At 48.1% G+C, this 27,500-nt stretch overlaps 1 protein-coding gene across 6 annotated transcripts in view; it reads right to left on the minus strand.

Annotated features, from left to right (window-relative positions):
• The window catches only part of LOC147014696 (proton-coupled folate transporter-like), an 80,379-nt gene that overhangs the window by 36,480 nt on the left and 16,399 nt on the right, over positions 1–27,500 (minus strand). For all 6 annotated transcript variants that reach the window (XR_015050861.1, XM_085852832.1, XM_085852833.1 and 3 more), the window contains 2 exons: positions 26,408–26,526; positions 5,427–5,752 (listed from right to left, as the gene is read on the minus strand). Coding sequence is in view for 5 of the 6 variants with exons in the window: in XM_085852832.1 (XP_085708958.1) it covers positions 5,427–5,752; positions 26,408–26,512 (431 nt within the window). In the remaining variant the exon portion in view is untranslated. The remainder of the gene's footprint in view (positions 1–5,426; positions 5,753–26,407; positions 26,527–27,500) is intronic.

A 27,500-nucleotide genomic window follows, 5' to 3' on the forward strand; every position in this document is an offset into this window, starting at 1 on the left:
GGCGGCTTGGGATCCCAGGATCCTGAGTTCAAGCCCCGTTGGCTGCTGAATTAACACCAGGGGGTTGACTCAGCCTGTCATCCATCTGAGGTCAGCGAAGTGAGTACCAGTGTACTGGTTCCGGTGTATGCCCCGGTTAGAATAGGTGTACCATATCCCTGTGTGTCGTAAGAGGCGACCAGGGTTGGCGTCAGGAAGGGCATCCGGCCATAAAAAAAAAACATTGCCTCAAGAAAAAGCCTAACCCCTGCACAGCAGGGAAAAATGGCTGTAAAAACGGTCATTTTATATATATATATATATATATATATATATATATATATATATATATATATATATATATATATATATATATATATATATATATATATACATATATATATATATATATATATATATACAGTGTGGAGAACAAGTATTTGATACACTGCCGATTTTGCAGGTTTTCCCACTTACAAAGCACGTCGAGGTCTGTAATTTTTATCATAGGTACACTTCAACTGTGAAAGACGGAATCGAAAACAAAAATCCTGAAAATCACATTGTATGATTTTTAAATAATTAATTTGCATTTTATTGTATGAAATAAGTATTTGATACATTGGAAAAACAGAACTTAATATTTGGTACAGAAACCTTTGTTTGCAATTACAGAGATCAGACGTTTCCTGTAGTTCTTAACCAGGTTTGCACAGACTGCAGCAGGGATTTTGGCCCACTCCTCCATACAGATCTTCTCCAGATCCTTCAGGTTTCAGGGCTGTCGCTGGGCAATACAGACTTTCAGCTCCCTCCAAAGATTTTCTATTGGGTTCAGGTCTGTAGACTGGTGAGGCCACTCCAGGACCTTGAGATGCTTCTTACGGAGCCACTCCTTAGTTGCCCTGGCTGTGTGTTTTGGGTCGTTGTCATGCTGGGAGACCCAGCCACGCCCCATCTTCAATGCTCTTGTTGAGGGAAGGAGGTTGTTGGCCAAGATCTCGCGATACATGGCCCCATCTATCCTCCCCTCAATGTGGTGCAGTTGTCCTGTCCCCTTTGCAGAAAAGCATCCCCAAAGAATGATGTTTCCACCTCCATGCTTCACGGTTGGGATGGCGTTCTTGGGGTTGTACTCATCATTCTTCTTCCTCCAAACATGGCAAGTGGAGTTTAAACCAAAAAGCTCTATTTTGGTCTCATCAGACCACATGACCTTCTCCCATTCCTCCTCTGGATCATCCAGATGGTCATTGGCAAACTTCAGACGGGCCTGGACATGCGCTGGCTTGAGCAGAGGGACCTTGCGTGCGCTGCAGGATTTTAATCCATGACGGTGTAGTGTGTTCCTTATGGTTTTCTTTGATACTGTGGTCCCAGCTCTCTTCAGGTCATTGACCAGGTCCTGCCGTGTAGTTCTGGGCTGATCCCTCACCTTTCTCATGATCATTGAGGCTTCACGAGGTGAGATCTTGCATGGAGCCCCAGACCGATGGAGATTGACTGTTATCTTGAACTTCTTCCATTTTCTAATAATTGTGCCAACAGTTGTTGCCTTCTCACCAAGCTGCTTGCCTATTGTCCTGTAACCCATCCCAGCCTTGTGCAAGTCTACAATTTTGTCCCTAATGTCCTTAGACAGCTCTCTGGTCTTGCCCATTGTGGAGAGGTTGGAGTCTGATTGATTGAGTGTGGACAGCTGTCTTTTATGCAGATAACTCGTTCAACCAGGTGCAGTTAATACAGGTAATGAATGGAGAATGGGAGGGCTTCTTATAGACAAAACTAACAGGTCTGTGAGAGCCGGAATTCTTACTGGTTGGTAGGTGATCAAATACTTATTTCATTCAATAAAATGCAAATTAATTATTTAAAAATCATACAATGTGATTTTCAGGATTTTTGTTTTAGATTCCGTTTTTCACAGTTGAAGTGTACCTATGATAAAAATTACAGACTTCTACGTGCTTTATAAGTGGGAAACCTGCAAAATCGGCAGTGTATCAAATACTTGTTCTCCCCACTGTGTGTGTGTGTGTCTGTGTATATATATATATATATATATATATATATATATATATATATATATATATATATGTATATTAATATATGTATATGTATTTTTATATATATATATATATATATATATATATATATATATTTTTAACAATATATATATATATATATATATATATATATATATATATATATATAAATATATATATATATATATATACATATATATATATATATATTGTTACGAATCTGGCAGCCATTTGCACATAACAGCCAGAGTCCCCGCAGTTCAGTTTTTTCGATAAGTATGTGTTTTTGTTGGGGTCCCGTCCCTATCTTTAATGGGTGATTAAGTGTATGTGCAATGCGAGTTATTTTTTCGTTAGAATTAATATCCAACAACAACAACATCCTCCTTTGCTCCTGCCACCATCGGCCTTCCTCACGTGCATGTGTGCCGAGCACAGACGTGGGCGGGGCTTCCATTGCCTCAGATCGGAGCCCCACTCCAAAAAAAGGGCATGGAGTGTTTCCTCTGCGCAATGAGTGAAGGGTGAGCATCGCACGTGCGCCCCAGCCAATGGGAAGCCAGAACGCCCGGGAAAGAAGAATGTCTCGACTAAGCGACAAAGAAGAGAGAAGCGCCAAAACAGCGACAGAGACTCTGCCCATAAGGGGTGTGTTCTTCCCTCCCTACCGTGGCCCCCTCCAATCACGGCTGGCCATCACGAGATACAAAACGCCCCGTCCAATCCAGAGGCGAGTCTCCAGAGAGTGGATTCCCCCCCCCACCCCACGCGGGGGAGGGGAGAAGATAATCGAGTGGTGCGTGAGAAAAGGTTGTTGGTCGGACACTCCCCTGTGTTCTGGCCTGCTGGGCGCTCCTTGTCGTGGTCGTCGGTCTTCCTCCCTGGTCTTCTTCTCGGCGCTTGATGCAAAGCTGACCGTGCGGGTTCTAGTCCCACTGTGGTGGTTTGTGTTGGAGCATGCAGGTTGGTGGTCGGAGCGTCCGACTTCACCGCCAAGAATCCCGGGCTCCACACGGGCAGGTCGGCAAGCCGCACGACGCAGCCAGGTACACCACGGAACTCTGTCCCCCCAGCTGAACTATCCTCCTCGGCTGGAGGACCGAATAAAGACCCGGTGGGGTCCATTTCTTTTTGGATGTGTGTGTGTGTGTGTGTGTGTGTGTGTGTGTGTGTGTGTGTGTGTGTATGTGTGTGTGTGTGTGTGTGTGTGTGTGTGTGTGTGTGTGCCCAGTCTTTAAGTAGAAATGGTATAAGTGCCTTGCATCATTGTACATTTAATTATATTCGGTGTAACTCTGTCTCCCTCTCCCCATTATAAATAAACCCCGTATTAAATGTGCCAACTAGTTACCTGTCATTTCTATCATTGACCCAGCACAGTGCGGGCTTGAGAAATAGAGAGGCCGTTTGTTCCGTAAATTGTTTATTTGGTCTGGCAGGCTTTGGTAATCCCCGCTCGGTTACGCCGGATCCGAGTCGGTAACAGCGACTCGGTTCGGACAAAGTCGGCTGAGGGCGTGGATACTTAGGTAAATTGGAATTAGACAACTAACCCTACCCCATGCTGTCAAAATATTGGCGTCCACGGTCCACGAAGGGACCCGTGACCTTCGGAGTTATCCGAAGGTCACGACCTTCTATTCCGGTAATTGGTGGGAGACGGCCCAACTTTTCCATCAAGCGGTAGTCCTCATCCCCGAACCCGGCACCACAACAATATATATATATAATTTTTAGCCCAATCTCTCAATGGTGAAGAATCGACTTTAAAATTAAATAATTCTTGTATTCTGATCCGGATCTTCAACAAAATCGAACCAATTGGCCCTTGTAACACACCCAACCTGTCCACCACGTTTCGTCTGAATCCATCCATAATTTTGTGACATACCCTGCTTACAGACAAACAAACAGGGTGAAAACATAACCTCCATGCACCTTCAGTGGTGGAGGAAATTAAATTATGACAAAATTTCCTTCTGTGGTGCTCTGCCTGAAAACAAGTTTAGTGCTCTGCCAAAGCAACTGCAACTGCATCATACTAGGTGGTTTGACTTTGGCTTCCCAGCTGTAGTCAGGGCAGGAATTTGTAATTTGTTCAGGGAATAACTTGCCGACTCCTTGCAAAAGGAACTGTGAGATCTTCAAAGTTCACCTGCTAATGCTAACACATTGTATAAACAAAAGTTTTTAAAAGTAGAATTTACTGCGCCCTCATCTGAATATACAGACAATCATGTGAGCAACAGAGGAAGAATATTATATTCGCACAATCTTACTATAATTCACCGTCTGTCCGTCTGTCTGTTCCCAGGTACCGCAAAAACGGCTAAACCGATTGCAACCATTTTTTGGGTGTGTAATCCTGGGACCACTTGGAGTAAAATAGGCATAAATAAAATAACATGACCCCCTTGACGGCTCCCGTAGGGAGCGGGTGCTTCGAGTATAAATAAAGCCAGTTGCCAACTGGGCATCCTCCATCGTGCAAAGTCCTTCCTTGGCCCTGAGCTCCTAACCACATACAAAGCTTTCATCCACAGCCTGATGGAGTACTGCTCTCTCCTATTGGCTGGTGTTCCCGCCTCTCACCTTTCTCCGCTTCAAGCTGTGGAAACCAAGGCATTTAGGATCATTGTTACCTCCCGTGGTGAGGCTGAGTCTTTGGGACTCTCTCTCTTTCTCTCTTTCTCTCTCTCTCTCTCTCTCTCTCTCTCTCTCTCTCTCTCTCTCTCTCTCTCTCTCTCTCTCTCTCTCTCTCTCTCTCTCTCTCTCTCTCTCTCTCTCTCTCTCTCTCACCACAGGCAGGTCCGTGGTCTTTCTATCTTGTACCGTGTCCTCTCACACCTCGCCCCCCCCCCGCTCTGTCAGAGATATGTCGCCCCCATATTTCCGCAAGGTGCTCAAGGTCTGCCAGCAACTCCCTTCTGGTAAAACTACCAAAATCAAGAATCACTGCTCACCTTCACTCTTTCATTCCTCTTTTTTTCCTGCATTTGGAACAAACTGCCACACTCTCTTCAATCCCACTCTTCCCTCAAGGTCTTCAAAACAGTTGTTCACCACCACCTCTTATCTTCCCCCATCCAAAACCATGATCTTCTCTACCCTCGTTAATCCAGCCTAAACCCACCTCCTTCAAATTCCGTGCTTTCCTTCCTGAAAGTCCCTGTCGTGTAAGGACCTGAAAATCCCTGTAGTGTCCATCTTGTTTACCCTGTGTTGTACCCCGCCCCATCCCTCTTCCTTCCACAGATCTCATGTCTCTGTTCCCCACTGTTTTTCCTTTCCTCTCCCTCCACTCTTGTCTCCTGATCCCCTTGATATATGCAATGTGTGTTAGCTCTAATATGAGCCTCGACAGTGTGTACAAAAAAAAATTAAAAAAAGATGCCAACTCACCTTAGTATTATGGTCACGTAACCACCCAGCAGGCCCTGGCAGGCCGATGATAAAACGGTGAGCATTGCTGGTAAATGCATGAACATGGATTGTATGAGTAAAGTCAAAGCCCCGAGTGCTGCCCCCATACATGGCAGAGCCATTGCAAGGCCTCTTCCAGTTCGGTCTGACCAGGAACCCAGGAAGAGGGATACAAGGACTGAAGGCAAGCTCATGGATGAGGCACAAAGGAAAGAAATGAAGGAAGCTCGAGATTGTACTTGGCTGGTTATTTCTTTGGTCTGATTTGTGCAGATGTCACCACCACCATACAGCTCTCGACAAACCTGAGAAGTCAGAAAAGGAATGAGACAAATTAAATGCAATAAAAACAATAGGTTGTAAAAGTGTTGGGACGGTACAACCAAACTAAAACCGTTTAATTTTCATTTATGATTTTGTTTTATTTTATTGTTTTAAATCAACAACTTAAAATGATTTTTCCCCACAATGCAAAACAAGATGCGATTTTATCCAGATGTCTTAAGTTATCATCGCAAGCCGGCCTCAACTCAGTTCCAGAAGTCAGATTGACTATCCCAATGGAATGACATGCCACGGCCCCGATGGTCCAAAAGACCTTCTGGCTGACATTAACTGAAAATGATTGCCGAGCAGTGTACCCTTGCAATTGCGATCATAAATTTACTTTTTGTGAGCTCATGGAACCACTTACAGAAAAAAAGTACTTTATTTAACTACCATTTAGATAGTTCCACAAACTTTAAAATCAGCATAAATGTTATTATGACAAAGCAAGGTTAGTGGCTGTGAGTCTGGGAGGTCAACGGCTTGATTCTAACCCTGGCCAAGTTATACTAAAGACTTAAAAATGGAGCGTGCTGTTTCCATGCTTGACACTCAGCATGGTTTGGCATCTATGGGGGAGGAAATTTCTCCTTAATTGCCCCTTTGAATGCTGAGAGAAAAGTGACATCGTAAAGATGATGTTGCCAGCACCCAAAGTGCTCTGCGAAGTTACATCACTTCCCCCAAGCTCAGCGGCTGTGTTTACCTGATCCCTGCTGCTGATTTATTTACCTCTACTCCTTACATGGACAGTATTTTTAAGCCTACGTGGACAGAATGGTGGGGCTCCTCCCAAAAATGACAACTTCTGCTCATCAACCCTTGTAGGGTCGGTCTCCGCCATTGTAGAAATGTCCGGCAAATGGTGGACAATACCACAAATCCATGCCCCAATCAATGGTGGGATAACAAAATCTTTGCTATTGTTCGTCAGCTGTGAGATCATAGGTGAGAAAGGGGTGGGAAGAGGAGGAGGGCTTGCCTTAATGAAAATTAATTGTTTAAATCACATTTTAAAACTAGAACGGCACTCAAAGAGCAAGCACATCAACTCGCCTCGCGTGCCCATTCTGAACAAAAAAACAAATACCATCGTTAACTGAACGCACTACTATTATGGCCCACTGCTGTTAAGACCTATATAACCGTATCATAAGTGCACCCTATTATGTCACATACTTTCTTGGCATGGGTCATGAACGTCATAAATTTAATCATTCACTCACATCGGGTCATAGATATAAGAAGTTTAAGATTTTTCACATAAAGATTTAAATTCAACCAATCGTGGCTGGAATACCACTTCACCAATGATGTCATTGTTATCACCTGATATATCCCATGGGGAGTTGATGCGTTTTGCTAAGTTTGAATTTTTTTTCATTGAGCGGTTTCGGAGAAAAGGATGTCCAAATTTTTTTCTTTAATCCAATATGGCTGCCATACCATGTGACTTATGATCACATAAATTTAATTCTTCACTCACATCAGGTCATAGATCCGATAAATGAAGTTTCTGATTTTTGGATAAGGATTTCAATTCAACCAATCATGGCTGGAATACCACTTCACCAAAGACAACACTGTTATCACCATATTATAACGGCAGCCCAGAGGGTTTTGATCATACGAACGAGGTACCAATATCTGAGTACAGGGGGTTTTAGGGAGTAACCTGACATATGCAGATATGGATTTCTGCCGGGCACCACCTGCTGCGTGTGGCCCCTGGGGACCCTCAAAGTGGCCCTTAAAATGGGCTAGATCAAACATTGGAGGTACCAGTTAAAACCAGGTTTAAATGAACAAGTACATCCCCCAGAGTGTAGAATGGCCCATGCAAGAAAAATTGGCCACTGCATAAGGGTTGCCAGAAGCCCAAAAAGGGTCCAAAATTTGGGCTAGATCAAACATTGGAGGTACCACTTAAGACCAGGTTTAAATGAACAAGTATATCCCCCAGAGTGTAGAATGGCCCATGCAAAAAACTTTATCCGCTGCATAAGGGTCGCCAGAAGCCCCTCAAGTTGGCCCTTTCGAATAATTTGAGCGAGATCAAGCATTGGAGGTACCAGATAAAACCTAGTTTAAATGAACGAGGACATAACCCAGAGTGTAGAATGACCTATGCAAGAAACTTTGTCCGCTGCGTTGACCCTACCAGAAACCCCTTAAGTTGGCCCTTTCGAAGAACTTGAGCTCAATCAAACATTGGCAGTACCACTTAAAACCAGGTTTAAATGAACAAGTACACTCCACCGAGTATAGAATGCCCCATGCCAGACAAATTGTCCACTGTGTTGGCCCTACGAGACACCCCAAATGTTGGCCTTTCAGGAGACTATGTGGAGGTCAAACGTAAAGGCCCTGAACTGTATTCTAGGTTGGTAAAAATAATGACAAAACCACTACCTTTTTATTGTATTTTTTATTGTAATAAACATCCACATGCAAAAGGTTAACCTTTATATATTCTAGGGAGCCAGAATAGTACCACAAAAGCCTCGTAGCATGGTGGGTTAGTCGGTTGACCCACAATCCAGAGGTCCAGGTTCAAATCCCAGTGGTGTCAATCAGGGTTTTTCGCTTTGTAATGCGAAAATAAGCGGAGGTGTGTCCTTGGGCAAGGGACTTTACTTCACACTGCCTCTCCCCACCCAGGGACAGTGAAAGTATCTCGATGTAATGAATGCTCAGCACCAGCGCTGAAATCGGCAGCAGGGCTGTATGCTCCGCTGAGGGGCTGAGATGGTATTCGGAATGAACAGGTCCTGCCAGGGGTAATGATGATGATGTAAAGCGCGCTGAGACGTATGTGTAGTGCGCTATATAAGAAATCACATTATTATTATTATTACAAAAGGATTTCCTTTGGTGGATCTACTTTAAGACAAAGTTAGAAGACTGGGTGAAAAGACAAGAAAATTGGAACTGCTGCATCTTTCAGAGAAGCTCAAAAGGTACAGAACCAGGAATGGGAAGTGGGCACTACCTAGCTACATGTTCTTGTACCGACATGGCTTGAAGACAAATCAACGGACTCATACCAGGACGGGAGACATCTGGTATGGTACAATTAGACCATGGTTAGATTTCACATTCCTACTCTGCATCTTTAACTTGAGACAAGGTTTTAAAACTCAACTCAAGGCTAAATAAGCTCTTTCATTTGAGCCAAAGTTCACGGACAATACCACCATGACCAATACCACCAGGAAACACAGGATGCTCATATCTCTGTTTCACTCTCTGAGTCGCCACTCCAAGATAGTTCAGAACTTGAATCATCAGCGTCGTCAAACTCGGTGGCAAGATCTGGCTGGTCACTTTCAGGATCCACGGAACTCTCATCCTCCACTTCCTCTTCCTCAAAAAAATAATTTGACACGGCAGGTCCCGAGAACCAGTCAGGAGCATAGTATCCATTCTTGTCTTTCAAACCGTAGTTCAGCGGATCCAAGCCTTGTCCTGGATGTGCCGAGTCAGCATTGCCCCACATGATGCTAATGAAGTGCACCCGTCGAGTCTTATGGTTGAGTCTTCGCACAAGGTGGAAGAAGTACGCAGTCAACCTTCTTGACATTGGCCATGGGGTTTTCCTGAAAATAAAAGATATGTTTTCATTAAAGTCAGCTGTGACTATTTGTAGAAAGTGTTAACTGGTAGGCCTACTTTATCGATTTAAGGTCTTTTTTGTATCTAGTCAATCTATTGACAAAAAAGTTAACAAACATGGCTCCAGTTATACCTGATTCATTGTTCCAGTCATCTGACGCAGTTTTGCATATCTGGCCTCATTGACATCCTTCACGTCACCCTTCATGCCATACAACGAGCAAACGAACTCTTCTGCTTTCCTTTGGTTTGGTTCCTCTTCAGAAGCCAAACTGCTGAAGAACTGGATGAGTGTTCCTTCTGTGTCTTTCTCGAGAACTTCTAGTGGCTTCACTTTACCCTTTCTGTAGAATGCTGTGGTGAAGTCGCAACCGGTAAATGCGTGAAAACCTGGCATGGCTGCTGCTAGTCCCTTCTGCTTCGCCTCCAAGACAGTGGCAATGCTGCTGACATCAATATGTCGACGGCCATTCCCCGACCCAGAGTCCATGATAATCCGATTGTATGATGTATGACTTGTCAGGTGCCTTCCTAACATTCCAAGCAGAATCACCATAACATCGGTATCGGATGCTCTGATCACAGCATTTCCAGTGGCATTGGAGACATGGAATGCAAGGAGGGTGTCGGCCTCCTCGTGACTGCCCTGGAGATGGACTGGATGTTCAACGTTCATCTTGGAATCGAGTTCACTGAAGCTGAGACGAGCACAGTTACCTCCATGGGACACAATCAGCGTCTTCTTCCCTAGGATTTGCCTGTAGTGACTTTCTTGCCATTCTTTGAGAAGAAACGTTGCTAACTGATCCTTGAAGATCCCATTTTGTAACAACTTCTGGCAGCTCTGCTTGGGTGCTTGTTGGGGACCAGTAATGATGAATGGACGATCGTCGGCTCCACGTAATTTTCTTTCACTCTCTTTCAGGGACATGGGGCGATAAGTGTCAAACAATATGTGAACCTCGTTCCCACGTTTGGCGCAAACATAGGCCAGAAGGTTCCTGGCCAGGTTTCCGTATGATGTGATGTTCCCAATGGCAGATAGGAAGGAGTGGATCAAGAGTCCACCGTCGATCAAGGTCACATCGATGGGCGGCAGTGGTCTTTCCATGAACCCATCCTGTAGTGCCTCCAGCTTCCTCAGCAGCTTGCTCTTGTCTGTCTTTAGCCCTGATCCATCTGAGTGTGTGAAATACAGTGGGTACTCTGTAATTGGGAAAGTCATGACATGTCCAAGATTGAAGGTTGTCCTCTCCGAAATGATTACCAATAAGCGAATGAAAACATCTCGAAGACTCTCAGCTGCCGGTTTTCTCTTCGCAGAGGGACGCTTCGAGTTTTCGTGCGCGAAATTTGACACCTTTCTTCTTTTTTTTTTTTTTTTTTTTTTTTGTATACCTTGGTCGAGGCTCGTATGAGAGCTAACACACAACTCACAGCAAGGAGGCATGAGACAAGAGGGGTGGGAGTGGAAGGGACAAAACAGTGGGGAACAGACACATGAGGTGAACTGTGGAAGGGAGAGGGATGGGGATGAGACGGGGAACATGGCGAAGAGAAGATGGACATTTCAGGGACTTTCAGGAAGGAAAGCAGGAGAAATGAAGGAAGTGAGCTTGGGTGGATTATCGGGGGTAGAAAAGATCGAGGATTTGGATGGGGGAAGATAAGAGGTGGTGGTGAACAGCTGTTTTGAAAGCCTGGAGGGAAGAATGGGAAAGAATAGAGTGAGGAAGTTTATTCCAAAGGCGGGAAAAAAGAGGAATGAAAGAGTGAAGATGAGCAGTGATTCGTGATTTTGGTAGTTTTACCAGAAGGGGGTTGTTGGCGGACCTTGAGCGCCCTGTGGAAATGTGGTGGGGACAAATCGCAGAGAGAGCAGGGGGGCAAGGCTGGAGAGGAGTCGGTAGAAGACAGAAAGACCACCGACCAACCTGCGGTGATTGAGTGAGAGGCCCAAAGACTCAGCTTCATTGCGGGAGATGCCGATGATCTTAAATGCCCTGGTTTCGACAGCGTGAAGCCGAGAAAGGTGGGAGGCAGGAGCACCAGCCCAGAGGGGAGAGCAGTACTCCATCAGGCTACGGACAAAAGCTTTGTAAGTGGTCAGGAGCTCAAGAGGGCCGAGGAAGGACTTAGCACGACGGAGGATTCCCAGTCGGCGACTGGCTTTTGAGGCGAGGTTGGAAATGTGACTTTCCCAGGAAAGGTCATGGCAGATAGTGAGACCCAGAAGCTTGAAAGAAAAGACTTCTTCCAGAGGATTGTTGAGAAAGTGGATGGGGGGGTTTTGTAAATGGTCCTTTCGAAGAGACATAGTGAGAGTGTGAGATTTGTCTGGATTGAAAGACATGTTCCACGTGTTGGACCAGTTTGTGATTTTATCCAGATCTGCAGTGAGTGAAGAAGCTGCTGCTTGCCGGTCTGAGGGATGACAGATGGTACGGCAGAGGGTGGAGTCGTCGGCAAAGAGAAATAGAGGATTTTCCAGAGAGTCCGAGAGATCATTGATGAAAACCAGAAAAAGAACAGGGCCCAGAACGCTACCTTGAGGAACTCCAGCCTGCACAGGAAGAGGGGATGAAAGAACTCCATTTAGGGCCACACGTTGACTGCGACAGGAGAGGAAGTCTGCGAGCCATGAGTGGAGATGGCCTTGAATACCATGGGAAAATACCATTCTTTGGATGGAATACCATTAAATACCATTCTTTGGATGGAATACCATTAAATACCATTCTTTGGATGGTATTTAATGGTATTCCATCATTACCATTCTTTCCATCAGAATACCATTCTTTGGATGGGCTTCATGAATCTTTCCTCATCCGTTGCACACTCCTCTTGGAACTTCTCACGAAGTTTCTGACCAGCAACAAGGCTCCCTGTCAAATACTCTTGAGTTTCCTGAGCTGCTGCTTTACCTGTAGCGATTTTCAAGAGGCAGGCAGACGTTGATGCTGGTGATGAGAAGGGATCACATGATTCAGTGACGGCATTGAACACTTTCAGTGGGTCACCTTGGCTTTTTGACTTGCAAATGATACAGACCTGATGAGATGCTTCACGACTAACATGGTTGCCATCACTTCCTGGGGTAGGCCTGTCTGTTACCTAAAACAGAATGAAAACATAAGGCCCGAGCAGAGCAAACATTTCTGATGTGAAGGATGCACGTGTAGACGACAATATTTCAATGCCTTATAGGTCTATTACAACTACGCCTGGGTTAGTGGGATCGATTAATTCATACAAGTGAACCAACTTAGTGGCATGCATCTTGGGACATACCTGGAGTGGTACAACATCGAAATTATCATGATCCATTCTTGTCAGATCTGCACATGCCCTCTGAAAGAAATATATACAGTACTATAAAAAAATAACATCAAGCATCTCGTACGTTCCAGTAAGAGATAACAGTGGATGACCTGAATCTCATAGCACGCAGGCGTAGCGAGTCTTCGCGCCAGCCATGGGACTATAGTCCGTTTCTAGTTCTGACTCACAGGAGACAGCTTGCATTAGCAATGAAAATGGTCGATTCTGACGTTTGAAACGCATTCTGACAGGGGGATGAATTGATCGAGGTATAGGATTGGTCTGTTTCTACCCAACAGCTTGCATGGTGTCCACACCACACCTAACCACACCTCACCCCACCCATCCCCTACACACACCCCCATAGTGTTCATGTGTGGATGATAAAAGCGACTGACGTGAATGTACGGTGTCTACACCATACACCACCCCCACACACTCCCACTCCACATACCCACACACACCCTACCCCACCCACTGAGTGTTCATGTGTGGATGTTAAAAGCGACTGACGTGAATGTACGGTAAACCCCAACCCCCAATGTATGGTCCACACCCCCCAACACCCAACCCCCCACATACACCCCTATGCCCCCCCCCAGATGAAGAACAATGGATGAAGAAAAATACTCACTCAGATGACCTGTACTCATGCTACTGTTGCTGTCAGCTGCCCGTGAGCGAAAGTCGTTTCGTGTCCCGGCTGCTCGACGTGGACGCTCCCGCTAGCCTCACACAGGTAGACAAGCGTATGCGCGCTACATGCATGCATATGCCTGGTACGTGACTCGAGGCTACTGGGGAGGGGTTAGGGAATGAGCTAAGAGGCCGCAGCCGTCCGATGCGCCAAAACAAGAAAAAATTGCTAAATATTTTGGAATTTTGGGCACCTCATTTATTATTGGGGAGAGGGGTGGCAGGGCCATTCTATACCCGGTGAAATACTTTTTCATTTAAACCTTATGTTTGACCTAACTCAAATTCTTCGAAAGGGCCAACTTCAGAGGCTTCTGTTGGCCCTGATGCAGCGGACAAAGTTTCTTGCATGGGTCATTCTACACTCTAGGTTATGTCCCAGTTCATTTAAACGAGGTTTTATCTGGTACCTCCAATGTTTGATCAAGCTCAAATTCTTCGAAAGGGCCAACTTAAGGGGCTTCTGGCGACCCTTATGCAGCAGACAAAGTTTCTTGCATGGACCATTCTTCACTCCGGGGGATGTACTTGTTCATTTAAACCTGGTTTTAACTGGTACCTCCCATTGATCTCGCCCATTTTAAGGGCCACTTTGAGGGTCCCCAGGGGCCACACGCAGCGGGTGGTGCCCAGCAGAAATCCATATCTGCATATGTCAGGTTACTCCCTAAAACTCCCTGCACTCAGATATTGGTACCTCGTTCGTTTGATAAAAACCCTCTGGGCTGCCGGTCTATATATATATATATATATATATATATATATATATATATATATATATATATATATATATATATATATATATATATATATATATATATATATATATATATATATATATATATATATATATATATTGTTGTGGTTACCAAATTCGCAAACCACCATTCAGGTCCCTTAGGTGAGATATCTCGGTAAGTATATGTGTAGTTAGGCCCAAACCCGTTGTCTAGTGGGAATAAATGTTATTCATGCGTGCTGCGACTCTTCAGGATAGCCGTTTTTCTTTTACTATCTTTATTTTGGACCAACCGCCATTGTTACAACCACAACATCAACCACCCACCGCGGCGCCGCTTCACGTCACACCTCGCAACCGTCGCATCGCCACCGTTCTTGCGCCGCTTGTGGGTACCGGTGTTGGACTCGTGCAGGGCGCGCGCCGAACAGCGTGTACAAAACCACGGATTTTCCACTTCAAAAACGGATCAAAAACGACACACGCTCACTTTTGTTCCGTCCAATCGGTGAGCGAGGGGCGATTTGGCCCCGCCCCCAGGGCGTTGGAGGGCGATCGATATATGCAAATTTATGGATCAAAAAGCATTCACGCCCACTTTTTCTCGGGCCAATGGGGAGCGAGGTGAAAGGTCGAAGGGAGGGGGTCAAAGATGAGAGAGCGAAGCCACGGGGCTGATATAAGCGACCGCGTTCGTCAGTCAAGTGGACAAGGAGTTAAGACTTCGCGGGCGGTGGAGTTGGGAAGAAGAAGCAAGAAGGAGTTGGTCGTCGTCGTGTGCGTTGGAGTCGGAGCGGAGGGGACGGAGCTGTGGAGAGGCGGCGAGGGCAGACGAGGGGGTGCTCGCGTCGTGCAGGGAGCTGCACACCAGGGAGGCCGACGGCGCGACCTGCTCGAGGTGGAGACGCTCGTCGCGGGACTCGAGGCAGAGTAGAAATCCTCTATACCCCGAGCATCAGCAACCCCCTCCTGTTTCCCCCCGCGCTGAGATAGTGCGACCAAGGGGGCCCCTTTCCCACCCCCTACCAGACACTGCCCGCGAGGCCCGCGGAGTTGAGGCACCATCGCCGCTCCGCGTCTCATCACCAGATGGGTAGGCCCGACCCGGTCTCGGCCTCAGGCCCGCCTCATCCTTGAGGGTTCTTTTCCTTGGTTTTGGGTATGTGTTGTCGGCGCCGTCTGTGAAGTAAAATTGTATAAGTGTTGCCGTGTGCTCGCGTAATCGGTATTAGATCTGCATTGTCGCATTTGCTTTTTGTGTAAAATTGCATTGTGTTTCTTTTCCTTCTATGTGCTTTTGGTGGAATTGCATTTTGTCTTTTCCTTTTCTATGTGCTTTTGGTGGAATTGAATATGTGTGCTTTCCGTTCATCGCGAATAAATGTGCTTTGTGTTGAACTGTTTCCCACTTCGCTTCGTCATTTCTTTCATTGAATCCTCATCTTGCTTCACGTAAAGGGTTGGTAGTGGGCTGAATACGCCCGATAATTAATCGAACCGTCGAGGCCGACGATAACACCGCTCGGTTATCCCGATAGTACGGAACGGGTCGCTTAAGTGGCCCGTGTCCGAAGTCGACCTGCGGCGAGGTGCGATCGCCCGGTCTACCCTCCGCGTGGGTACTTAGGTAGGTCGAATTTGGCGAGCAACCCTATCCCACACGGGGGCTGATTGGCTCGATCGCGGTGAGACCGAAAGGTCCACCCATGACTGGTTCCCGGCGTTAGTCCGAGAGGGTCACGACTGGATTGTCCGTCCGGTGGGCGGCGTGCCGCGATTCGAGTTACGTGGCCGTCAGCACGCCGGCGGGCGCGAATCCGCAACAATATATATATGTATATATATATATATATATATATATATATATATATATATATATATATATATATATATATATATATATATATATATATATATATTGTTGCGGTCTTCGCCCCCGCCGGCGTGCGAACGGCCACGTAACTCGAATCGCGGCACGTCGCCCACCGGACGGACAATCCAGTCGTGACCCTCTCGGACTAACGCCGGGAACCAGTCACGGGTGGACCTTTCGGTCTCACCGCGATCGAGCCAATCAGCCCGCGTGGGATAGGGTTGCTCGCCAAATTCGAACTACCTAAGTACCCACACGGAGGGTAGACCGGGCGATCGCACCTCGCCGCAGGTCGACTTCGGACACGGGCCACTTAAGCGACCCGTTCCGTACTATCAGAATAACCGAGCGGTGTTATCGTCGACCTCGACGGTTCGATTAATTATCGGGCGTATTCAGCCCACTACCAACCCTTTACGTGAAGCAAGATGGGGATTCAATGGAGGAAAAGACGAAGCGAAGCGGAGAACAGTTCAACAATAAAGCACATTTATTCTCGGCACACGGGAAGCACACAAATACAATTCCACCAAATGCACACAAAAAAGAAAACACAATTCCATTTACACAAAAAGCAAACATAAAGGTGAAAACACAGTGCAGAGCTAATACCGACTACCGAGCACACGGCAACACTTATACAATTCTACTTCACAGACGGCGCCGACAACACATACCCAAAACCAAGGAAAAGAAATACCCTCAAGAATGAGGTAGGCCTGGGGCCGAGACCTGGTCGGGCCTACCCGTCTGGTGATGAGACGCGGAGCGGCGATGGCCCCGCAACCCGCGGGCCTCGTGGACAGTGCCTGGCAGGGGGTGGGAACGGGGGCCCCTTGGTCGCACTATCTCAGCGCGGGGGGAAACAGGAGGGGGGTTGCTGATGCTCGGGGTATAGAGGATCTTTATTATGTGCGACGAGCGTCTCCACCTCGGCCAGGTCGCGCTGCCGGCCTCCCTCGGGCGCGCAGCTCCTTGCACGACGCGAGCACCCTTCGTCCGACTCGCCGCCTCTCCACAGCTCGTCCCCTCCGTTCCGACTCTCCTTCGCCTCGTTCCGACCTTTACGACTCCCTTCTTCCTCGTTCCGACTTCTTACTCCCTTTTTTACTGACGAACACCGTCCTTTTATCCCCCCGTAACTTCGCCTTTGACCCCCTCCCTTTGACCTTTCAACTCGCTCCCCATTGGCCCGACAAAAAGTGGGCGTGAAGGCTTTTTGATCCACAAATTTGCATATATCGATCGCCCTGGGGGCAGGGCCAATTCGCCCCTCGCTCACCGATTGGACGGCAAAAAGTGGGCGTGTGTCGTTTTGGATCCGTTTTTGAAGCAGAAAATCCGTGATTTTGTACACGCTGTTCAACGTGCGCCCTACACGAGTCCAGCATCGGTGCCCATGAGTGGCGCGAGACGACGGCGATGCGATGGTGGCGAGTTGTGACGGTAAAGGTCGTGGCGGTTGTGGTGAAGCGGTGGTTGTGGTCGGTGGTTGATGTTGTGGTTGTGATGGTGGCGATTGGTCCAAAATAAAGATAGTAAAAGAAAAACGGCTATCCTGAAGAGTCGCAGCACGTATAAATGACATGTATTCCCACTAGACAACGGGTTTGGGCCTAACTACACATGCACTTACCGAGATACCTCACCTAAGGGACCTGAATGGTGGTTTGCGAATCTGGTAACCACAACACTACCCCCTTCCCTTTTTACAGACTCGTCCCGAGTCGTCAAATTTTCGTGTGCCATCATGTGTAGTTTTCCCCTAGTACATTTTACCTACGGATCCCTGAGTGCGACATTCATGGTATTCGTGTCCCCAAAATAAATAACCTGAGGGCTGCGTAACTATCTAAACAAACTCACTCACACGGACGACTTAAATAAAATTGCCGGCGCTAAGACAGACATGCCGGGGGCGCACTCATATGTACAGTACATCTTAACCTTAACTTACAAATTTTACACTAAACCATGGCCCAGGATCATTGAACTCTGCAAAAGAAAGCAGTTAGCAGGGAGCCAGGCTGCCCACATGCAGTCTCTGACTCAAACAATGCAGGTGACGGAACGTGGCTGGCTGCTCACACGCAGTCCAAGGCCTTCCCTTTTGAACTGAACGCAGTGAACCACAACGGTGCATGGGCTGCACAAACGTAGTCTCCGTGCCAGCTCAAGCGGCACACGCCATGAGCACAACGAATGGATGCATGAACGGTTTGAACTGAATGCAGTGAACCACAACGGTGCATGTGCTGCACAAACGCAGTCTCCGTGCCAGCTCAAGTGGCACACGCAATGAGCACAACGAATGGATGCATGAACACAAACACGGTGCACGGGCCGCCACTGCAGGCCCGTGTTGTAGCTGCCAACAGGGCAGTTCTTGCAGCTTGCAAACTGTTGCTTTCAGATCCTGGCGCACATGGAAACGAACAGGGGGGGGGGGCAAAGCAAAAATTGAACGGGGCTGGTGAACGTGGGCAGTGGGCATGGCATGGCAAAGGCAGCAGGCAAACACAGCCCGCAGAAGAAGGCCGCTGCAGGCAAACACAGCCGGCAGATGAACTGGCCGGAACAGGCCTCGAAGAAAAACAGCCAGCAGATGAACTGGCCGGCACAGGCCTCGAAGAAAAACAGCCAGCAGATGAACTGGCCGGCACAGGCCTCGAAGAAAAACAGCCAGCAGATGAACTGGCCGGCACAGGCCTTGCAGCACACAGCTGCCGATGAACTTGGCCGGCCTCCGCCTTGAAGCAAAACACGGCCAGCCGATGAAGTTGGCCAGCCTTTGCCGTTCAATGGAGGTTGGTGGAGGGAGTGCGGTGGTGCTGGCCACTTGGAAGGCGGGCTCGGACCTACCTACCTGTCTCCCTCCCAACCTATCGCCTTTGCCTGTCACTGTACATACCCACTCCCTTAATTTGTCAAACCCCAATTTAGCCCCAACTTATTTATTTATTGTTTTTATTTTTACTTCCCCACTATAAATCGTCCCCTAACCCCCTTTATCGTCCTTGTTCGGCTAACCTATCCTGTCACCTAGCCTACTCCCAACCCCTACGTTCCCTTCCCGGAGGGGAATAAGGGAGAGCTAACGTCCTGTGTCGAGGCCCAACGAAGCCTCAGAATGGCCTCCCCAGAGTTCGGCGATCTATAACCAAAGTGGGTCCAGCGGCCCACAACGACAGCGAGGGGATGGATGGTGCGGAGGGGTACATCTCCCAATCTACCCTAACCATTTAACTGTTAAACTACCCCGGGGCTTCAACAAGCGCCTCTCGCTTAAACTATTGGTTCTAACAACCCAGATTCCCGTCGCCTGTGTTGGTGTCCTCACAATTTCGGGCCTCGCCCCCCAATTTTCTCTCCGTGCCCTCACACGGTCTCCTGGCTGGGACACGTGGCTCTCTCTGGCAGGCACGACCCTCTGCCGAATCTCCCGCTATGGCACCCCCGGGCACTACACTGCCTCCGAGCCTACCAGCTCCCTAACACCGGGGAGTGCCCCCCATGGCACCTCCCCTGAAACGCACACGTGGCAGGCCGGCCTCCCGGGCCCCTTTCCGAGGGTCACCCGTGCCCACTGCACTGCCCACGCAGCTAATGGCGCCCCGGGCCCCCGCACCAAGCAGGCGCACCCGTGCCCACTACTCTATCCCGGCCCCCCATGGGCCCATGGCCTACCGCGGCCGACTAGCCTGGTGCCCGGGGTACCCACTCAGCGATACTCACCTTTCGCAGCCACGCTCCCAAGCCCGTCAACAGGGCTCCTGCACCCCTCAAAATGGGTCTCGAGCCTACTTTCCCACCAACAGCAAAACGACCTCCATTTTTCAATTTGACTAACCCCCTAACTCACTTTACTCTGACCCCGGGGTCCCTTGGGCGGGAGTCACTCCTCCCCCCAATCACTCATCGCACCATGCATTCCCCATTCGCTCCACTCACACAGACCCGCTGGCCTCACTCACTCATCATGTACTCACCTCTCAACTCTTCAACACACACACCGCTGAACTCTGCCATCCTTCTAACTACATCCCCTAACTAACTCGTGCTCCCACGTCGTCCCTTAAACTACAGCACGTTCCTTTTAACACTACGTAGCTAAACTACGTCCCCTCTACACATTCACAGGTCTGTCACTGTCTCCAAATAAATCATTTTATTTCCCAACCTAAATCTCACTATAATCCCTCTACCTAGTCCATTCCACGGACTCCATGAGGACTTACCCCTGCCCCATGAAGTCGGTCTAACTAAGCTAACCCTTCCCCCTAACTAGTTTCCATCCTGTGCCCAGGTAAGGGGGTCTTTCACCCCTTGCCCAGGAATCCTGTACACCCGAAAGTGAGGCTTGCCTTTCCTTTTTTTTTTTTTTTTCATGCGCAGCACCTGCGCGGCAACTCAGAGCTCGCGCACTTTGCACCTGTCCGTGACGTCATGCAGCTGCACGTGTTCCTCGTCCCTCCTTGGACGGTGCCATCCGGCAGAGATACCCCTCCTGCCGGATTCCAACCACACGTGCAGCCATGACGTCACCGTGCGCAAAAAAAAAAACACAAGCCCCACGTCTCGAGGGGTTCCCCACGCGAACACATGTGCTTTGCCCGTTGGAGCTGAACACACACGATCGCGTGGAGAACCCGTCCGGTCCAAATCCATTTACCTGCCTAAACTTTGTCCGTCCGCGGGATCGGCAAATCCACCGCGTGCGTTTCCGGACCGGGACTTCACTCTCGCAAGCGAGCACGTGGTGGTCTCGTGCGTTGCACAGCACGGACCTCGTGCTCACTGCTGGGTGAACCCGGCACGGTCCGCGAAACAACTACAGCCGCTACCCGGCTTTCTTTCTTCTGTCGCCGTCGTCGTCTCCATTCAACCCACGCACACCTGCGTGTCACGACGCACACAGTCCACACCATTAAACTCACACCGGGAGACGCGGCTGCGTGCTCCCGCATGCCAACCGACATCTCCCTCTCATACCGCTCTCTCACACACACGGTCTCCCTTGCATAACCCATACCACTCACACGTGGTGCTCCATTCACTCGTGCCTCACTCACACACGCGGGGGCACTCAACCGCGATTCCTCATCCACACACGGTGCCTCACCCACACACGCGGGGGCACTAACCCGCGGTGCCTCACTCACACACCGTGCCTCATCCACACACGGCGTGCTGGGAAGCACGTACTCCGGCACCATCGCCACCACACCACTCACACACGGGGTCGCTTCCACACACGGGGACGCACTCACACCTTGCACCACACACACAGGGACAACCACACTGGGGATTCGTGTCCCCACAAGGGTCTCCTGGGCCTCTATACCCCCCAAGCTCTCCGTGCACCCGTCCACAGCACTCGTCCCCTCAACCTCGCAAAACACGACCGAACTCACCTGGTCGTGACTCGCCTCAAGGGGGCATACTCCCTCCCCTCGTTCCTGGAGGAGGCCATCCCGCTGCTCGCACCGGGTCCCTACACGCTCCGCGAGCTCACCCCCATTGTCCTCCACTACCTCCGTGTGTGCGTGCGCGTCACTTACCCCGTCTTCCTCGTGTAGTCTTCCCTCTATCGTTCCCATCTCCCGTGTCTCTGCCAACTCTTCACCCTTTACCTCCCTTGTCTCAACTATTATTTCTGTGGTCGTCACCTCGTGTCTCGTCTCACACGTTTTGGTCTCCCCATTTAATTTTTCCCTTTCGGTCATCGTCACGACCCTCGCCCAACACGTTCCACGAATTATTTTTTCACCCGCCTCCACCGCGGGCCTGTCAGCCGTTGCACCCCCACCCAGCTCGTTTGCTCCCACACGTGGAGTCGCCATTTTTATCTCCCTGGTCACGGCCTTCATGCCCGCCTGCAGGCATCGGCCCATGTTCTGCGTCTCACCCCGTAGCTCTTTCATTTCTTTTTTCATTTGCTTGCCCATTCCGTTCATTTGTTGTGTATTCGCATCCATCTTTTCGTTCATTTGTTGTGTATTCGCATCCATCGTCGTTTTCACTTCATTCATTTGCTTGTTCATGTCTTTCATTTCGTTTTTCATTTCATTTGTATTTGTATCCATCTTTTCTGTCATTGCCGCCAGCATGGCGCATAGCTGGGCCATGTCGGATGCACTCAGCTGAGCCGTTTCGGCAAGGGTTGGGGAAGGGTTTTGGTGGAGAGGGGGGGGGGAGGTGTCATACACTGCGGCCGCTGCCGCACCCATTTCGGGCTCTGGGTTCAGTTGGGCGAGTCCGTGTTCCTGCACAATCAACATTTCCTGCTCGGGGATTCCATCCTGGACCATGGATTCTACACATTCTACATCCATTTCTAATACCCCCGGCTCCCGCTCGCCTTGAGACGCCATCTTGCTTCTCGTGAAGGGTTAATTTCGCTCGCTCGTAATTTGGAGGGAATCGGGGGTCGCTTCTCTCACCCCTGGACCGATTCCCGTGAATTTAGCCGGAGACAGGAGAGCCTGTTTTCCTGTTCTCCGATACCAGTGCCGCGAGGAGGGCGATGAATTTGGATCCCACTCCTGACACCAGTGTTGCGGTCTTCGCGCCCGCCGGCGTGCGAACGGCCACGTAACTCGAATCGCGGCACGTCGCCCACCGGACGGACAATCCAGTCGTGACCCTCTCGGACTAACGCCGGGAACCAGTCACGGGTGGACCTTTCGGTCTCACCGCGATCGAGCCAATCAGCCCCCGCGTGGGATAGGGTTGCTCGCCAAATTCGAACTACCTAAGTACCCACACGGAGGGTAGACCGGGCGATCGCACCTCGCCGCAGGTCGACTTCGGACACGGGCCACTTAAGCGACCCGTTCCGTACTATCAGAATAACCGAGCGGTGTTATCGTCGACCTCGACGGTTCGATTAATTATCGGGCGTATTCAGCCCACTACCAACCCTTTACGTGAAGCAAGATGGGGATTCAATGGAGGAAAAGACGAAGCGAAGCGGGAGAACAGTTCAACAATAAAGCACATTTATTCTCGGCACACGGGAAGCACACAAATACAATTCCACCAAATGCACACAAAAAAAAGAAAACACAATTCCATTTACACAAAAAGCAAACATAAAGGTGAAAACACAGTGCAGAGCTAATACCGACTACCGAGCACACGGCAACACTTATACAATTCTACTTCACAGACGGCGCCGACAACACATACCCAAAACCAAGGAAAAGAAATACCCTCAAGAATGAGGTAGGCCTGGGGCCGAGACCTGGTCGGGCCTACCCGTCTGGTGATGAGACGCGGAGCGGCGATGGCCCCGCAACCCGCGGGCCTCGTGGACAGTGCCTGGCAGGGGGGTGGGAACCGGGGCCCCCTTGGTCGCACTATCTCAGCGCGGGGGGAAACAGGAGGGGGGGGTTGCTGATGCTCGGGGTATAGAGGATCTTTATTATGTGCGACGAGCGTCTCCACCTCGGCCAGGTCGCGCTGCCGGCCTCCCTCGGGCGCGCAGCTCCTTGCACGACGCGAGCACCCTTCGTCCGACTCGCCGCCTCTCCACAGCTCGTCCCCTCCGTTCCGACTCTCCTTCGCCTCGTTCCGACCTTTACGACTCCCTTCTTCCTCGTTCCGACTTCTTACTCCCTTTTTTACTGACGAACACCGTCCTTTTATCCCCCCGTAACTTCGCCTTTGACCCCCTCCCTTTGACCTTTCAACTCGCTCCCCATTGGCCCGACAAAAAGTGGGCGTGAAGGCTTTTTGATCCACAAATTTGCATATATCGATCGCCCTGGGGGCGGGGCCAATTCGCCCCTCGCTCACCGATTGGACGGCAAAAAGTGGGCGTGTGTCGTTTTGGATCCGTTTTTGAAGCAGAAAATCCGTGATTTTGTACACGCTGTTCAACGTGCGCCCTACACGAGTCCAGCATCGGTGCCCATGAGTGGCGCGAGACGACGGCGATGCGATGGTGGCGAGTTGTGACGGTAAAGGTCGTGGCGGTTGTGGTGAAGCGGTGGTTGTGGTCGGTGGTTGATGTTGTGGTTGTGATGGTGGCGATTGGTCCAAAATAAAGATAGTAAAAGAAAAACGGCTATCCTGAAGAGTCGCAGCACGTATAAATGACATGTATTCCCACTAGACAACGGGTTTGGGCCTAACTACACATGCACTTACCGAGATACCTCACCTAAGGGACCTGAATGGTGGTTTGCGAATCTGGTAACCACAACACTATATATATATATATATATATATATATATATATATATATATATATATATATATATATATATATATATATATATATACACCCCATGGGGAGTTGATGACGTATGCCATTTCAATTTTTTTTTTTTTGTTGAGTGGTTTCAGAGAAATGATGTCCAAATTTTTTCCTTCAATCAAATATGGCTGCCATAACCATGTGACTTATGACGTAAGATCCAGTAATAAGATATTCTCCATGGGGACTCCCTCCTATGTGTAAAGTTTTGCATCGATCAGACAAGCAGTTGCAGAGAAAATTTTTTTTCAGCGAAAATATCGTCACACACACACACACACACACACGCACACACACACACACACACACACACACACACACACACACACACACACACACACACACACACACACACACACACACACACACACACACACACGCACGCTCACACACATTGCAATTGTCTCACATCCCCTTTGGGGCGAGACTAATGATGGGTGATGCTCTGGCGGTAACCGGTTCCAGTTAGGATCGAGGATCTGGTTCAGGTTGGTTCAGTAACATTTCCTGCCTTAGCGCTGGAACCCAAATCACTGTCCATGAGAGACCGTTTATCCAGCCGGGAAAATTGAATCAAATTCATTGCATCTTGGATGTGTTTTCGGTCACTGAACGGTAAGATCAAGACAAAAGAGAAGACGAATGACACAATTATATCTGCTCTACTCCCTTACAGCAAACACAAGATCCATATTCTATAAAATGAAACAAAATCTCGACGTGTCCCGTACATACAAAGTCAATATACCAAATCTCTCGCACAATATCTAACAACCCAGCTCGTAACAATAACCCCTATTCAACTGTTAGATTGGATGTGAATGTAATTTAACAATGGTTAAATACATTAATACATCCAGATAATGGAGGTGGATATGATGGAGAATTTTCTCGATTTTCATTTTTATAGGATTACATTATGACAGTAAATTAAATATGTCAAGATGCAACAACAAGTTGGTGTTGGCTTCGTGGTTATGGTGGCTGGGTTAGAATCTTAGGGTCCTGAGTTCAAGCCCTGTTGGCTACTGACAACACCAGGTGGGGGTTAACTCAGCCTGTCATCCTTCTGAGGTTGGCAAAATGAGTACTGATGTACTGGTAGAGGGGCACAGCATCAGTGGCACAGCATCAGTGGCACAGCTGTGCTTCCAAGAAATGACACCTACTTGGCAGCCAAGCTGCCATATGCAAGAACAGAACAGATACAACAATCACAGATAACCACCACCATTTGTTTTTCAACATACTGCATTAAAAAAATATTAATAACTTGACTTAGCATTTCTAGGTAATATATTTAACACAGACATCCGTAGCAACCAATTTCTAAGAGCAATTTTGTGAAAGCTGTGATGAGCTCCTCGCACCACACTTCTAATCCACCTCAACCCTTTATTTCACCCACCCCATCTCTACAACCCCCAGCCTACTCCCAAGTTATCCCAAATTGGGAAATACTCCATCTTCTGTTTGTTTCACCACAATGGTTAAATCAAGGTGTATGCACGCATGTTCCGCATCACAATGCATCGGGAGGCTTTACATGCTCATTGTTCAAGTGTTAGGAGCATAGCTGTTAAATCAGGTGCTTCATGTCAAAACAACACCATTAATAATAAACGGAAAGTAGTCTTCACATGCAGGGGCAACACCTAGTGTATGTGCAGATGTTTCCATGGTCACCTGCTATAGCAAGATCAAAAAGGCAACAAGCTACCCAGCCAAAAATAGAAAACAGAAGACTGTTTAACTTGATAGCATGTATTATTATAAGCATCTTTCACAAAAGAAAGACTTAATTACCATTTATATTTGCAAAAGCTAGAGACCAACTAAGCTAATTTGGATATTCAAAAAAAATAATTGAGTACAGGAAGGGGGAGAGGATGGGGTAAAAGGGAAGGAAAGGGAATGTTTCGAGGAAATGAGACGAAAATGGGTGGTTGGAGATGAGGGGGGGCATGAAATCTTTCACATTATTGTGTAAACAGCCCCATATGCTAAATTACATCAAAAACAACATTTTGATTTGTATAGTTCAAATGGGAGATGTCTCGCAGAGACAAAGAGGAAGACAGAAGGGGGTTTTCAGAGACACGAAAGACGTGGAGAGTTGGACACACCTTCACCAGTACGAGTTGTTGGGAAGCCGGTGTTGAGATTAATATTCCAGTCATGTAAAGAAACATGACCGGCTCAACCACTAGGTAGCGTGTGCAGGCTGCCATGGCACCCAAGAGGCCTGAAGCGAAAATAATTCGGGGACTGTGACATCTCCACATCACCAACTATAGGCAAGACCAATCATCAGCTTCTGTGTAGAAAGGAACAACTTCAAAAACTGGGTTATAATGTCAAATACTCATCTAACCATGATGGCTGCAACAATATTGCATCGCAAGTGACATTACAAGCAAAGGGGGAAGATAGATAGGAAGCAAGACTATATTCTGTTTATTGTTTATATCATCATTGTAAAATACACAATTTGGTGTTTGTTTGTTTGTTTGATCGTGATACATTCAGTCGTTACTTATCCAATCTCACCCAAACTTGAGAGGAGGACTAAGGGTCACATGATGGAGGTTGTAGCAACTTAATTTGCTCCCCTAACCGAATGGGGGTTCTGCTTTGGGCGAAAAACATGTGAAGGTGTATATCCACGTTAAGGTAGCTAATCGTGGCATTTTTCCAAGGCCACTTCTAATAACAAAATTAACTAGAAAGCATCTGAAAATGTAAAGCCCGTCTCCGCATCCACTGTGTATTCAAACTTATTCTTCTTCCGTATGCTAAACATGACAAAGACAGCAAAAAGAAATACAATTAAAACTGGTAAACCAGTAATCCCGGGCTTCAAGGCGTGCCTCCATTTTAACATTTCAACACTATCACCCTGTCACATGATATGGGTTTTCCGAGTTAGAAAGTTAGTTCAAGTCTGCAATGGGGTCCAGCTACGGGGTCCCTCATGTGATATCAATGAAGGATTGAAAAGCCCATAGCAATACATGATAAAGAAAGAAACTACACATTGGACAAATTGAGGCTGGACAAATTTTCAAGTCCCCAAAAAAGTCCAATAACTCCACATTTGCATATTAATGTAAATGGCGAACTTGTAGAACGTTAAAATATCTTCCAGAATGTGTGGTCACTATATGTCTACCTTCTTTAGTTTTCATTTTACGACATGTCAAAAATGGGTGATTTTAA

Source organism: Eptatretus burgeri, chromosome 13 (assembly GCF_056783735.1).
Source record: "Eptatretus burgeri isolate ZD-2024b chromosome 13, Ebu_testis_v1, whole genome shotgun sequence".
NCBI lineage: Eukaryota > Metazoa > Chordata > Myxini > Myxiniformes > Myxinidae > Eptatretus > Eptatretus burgeri.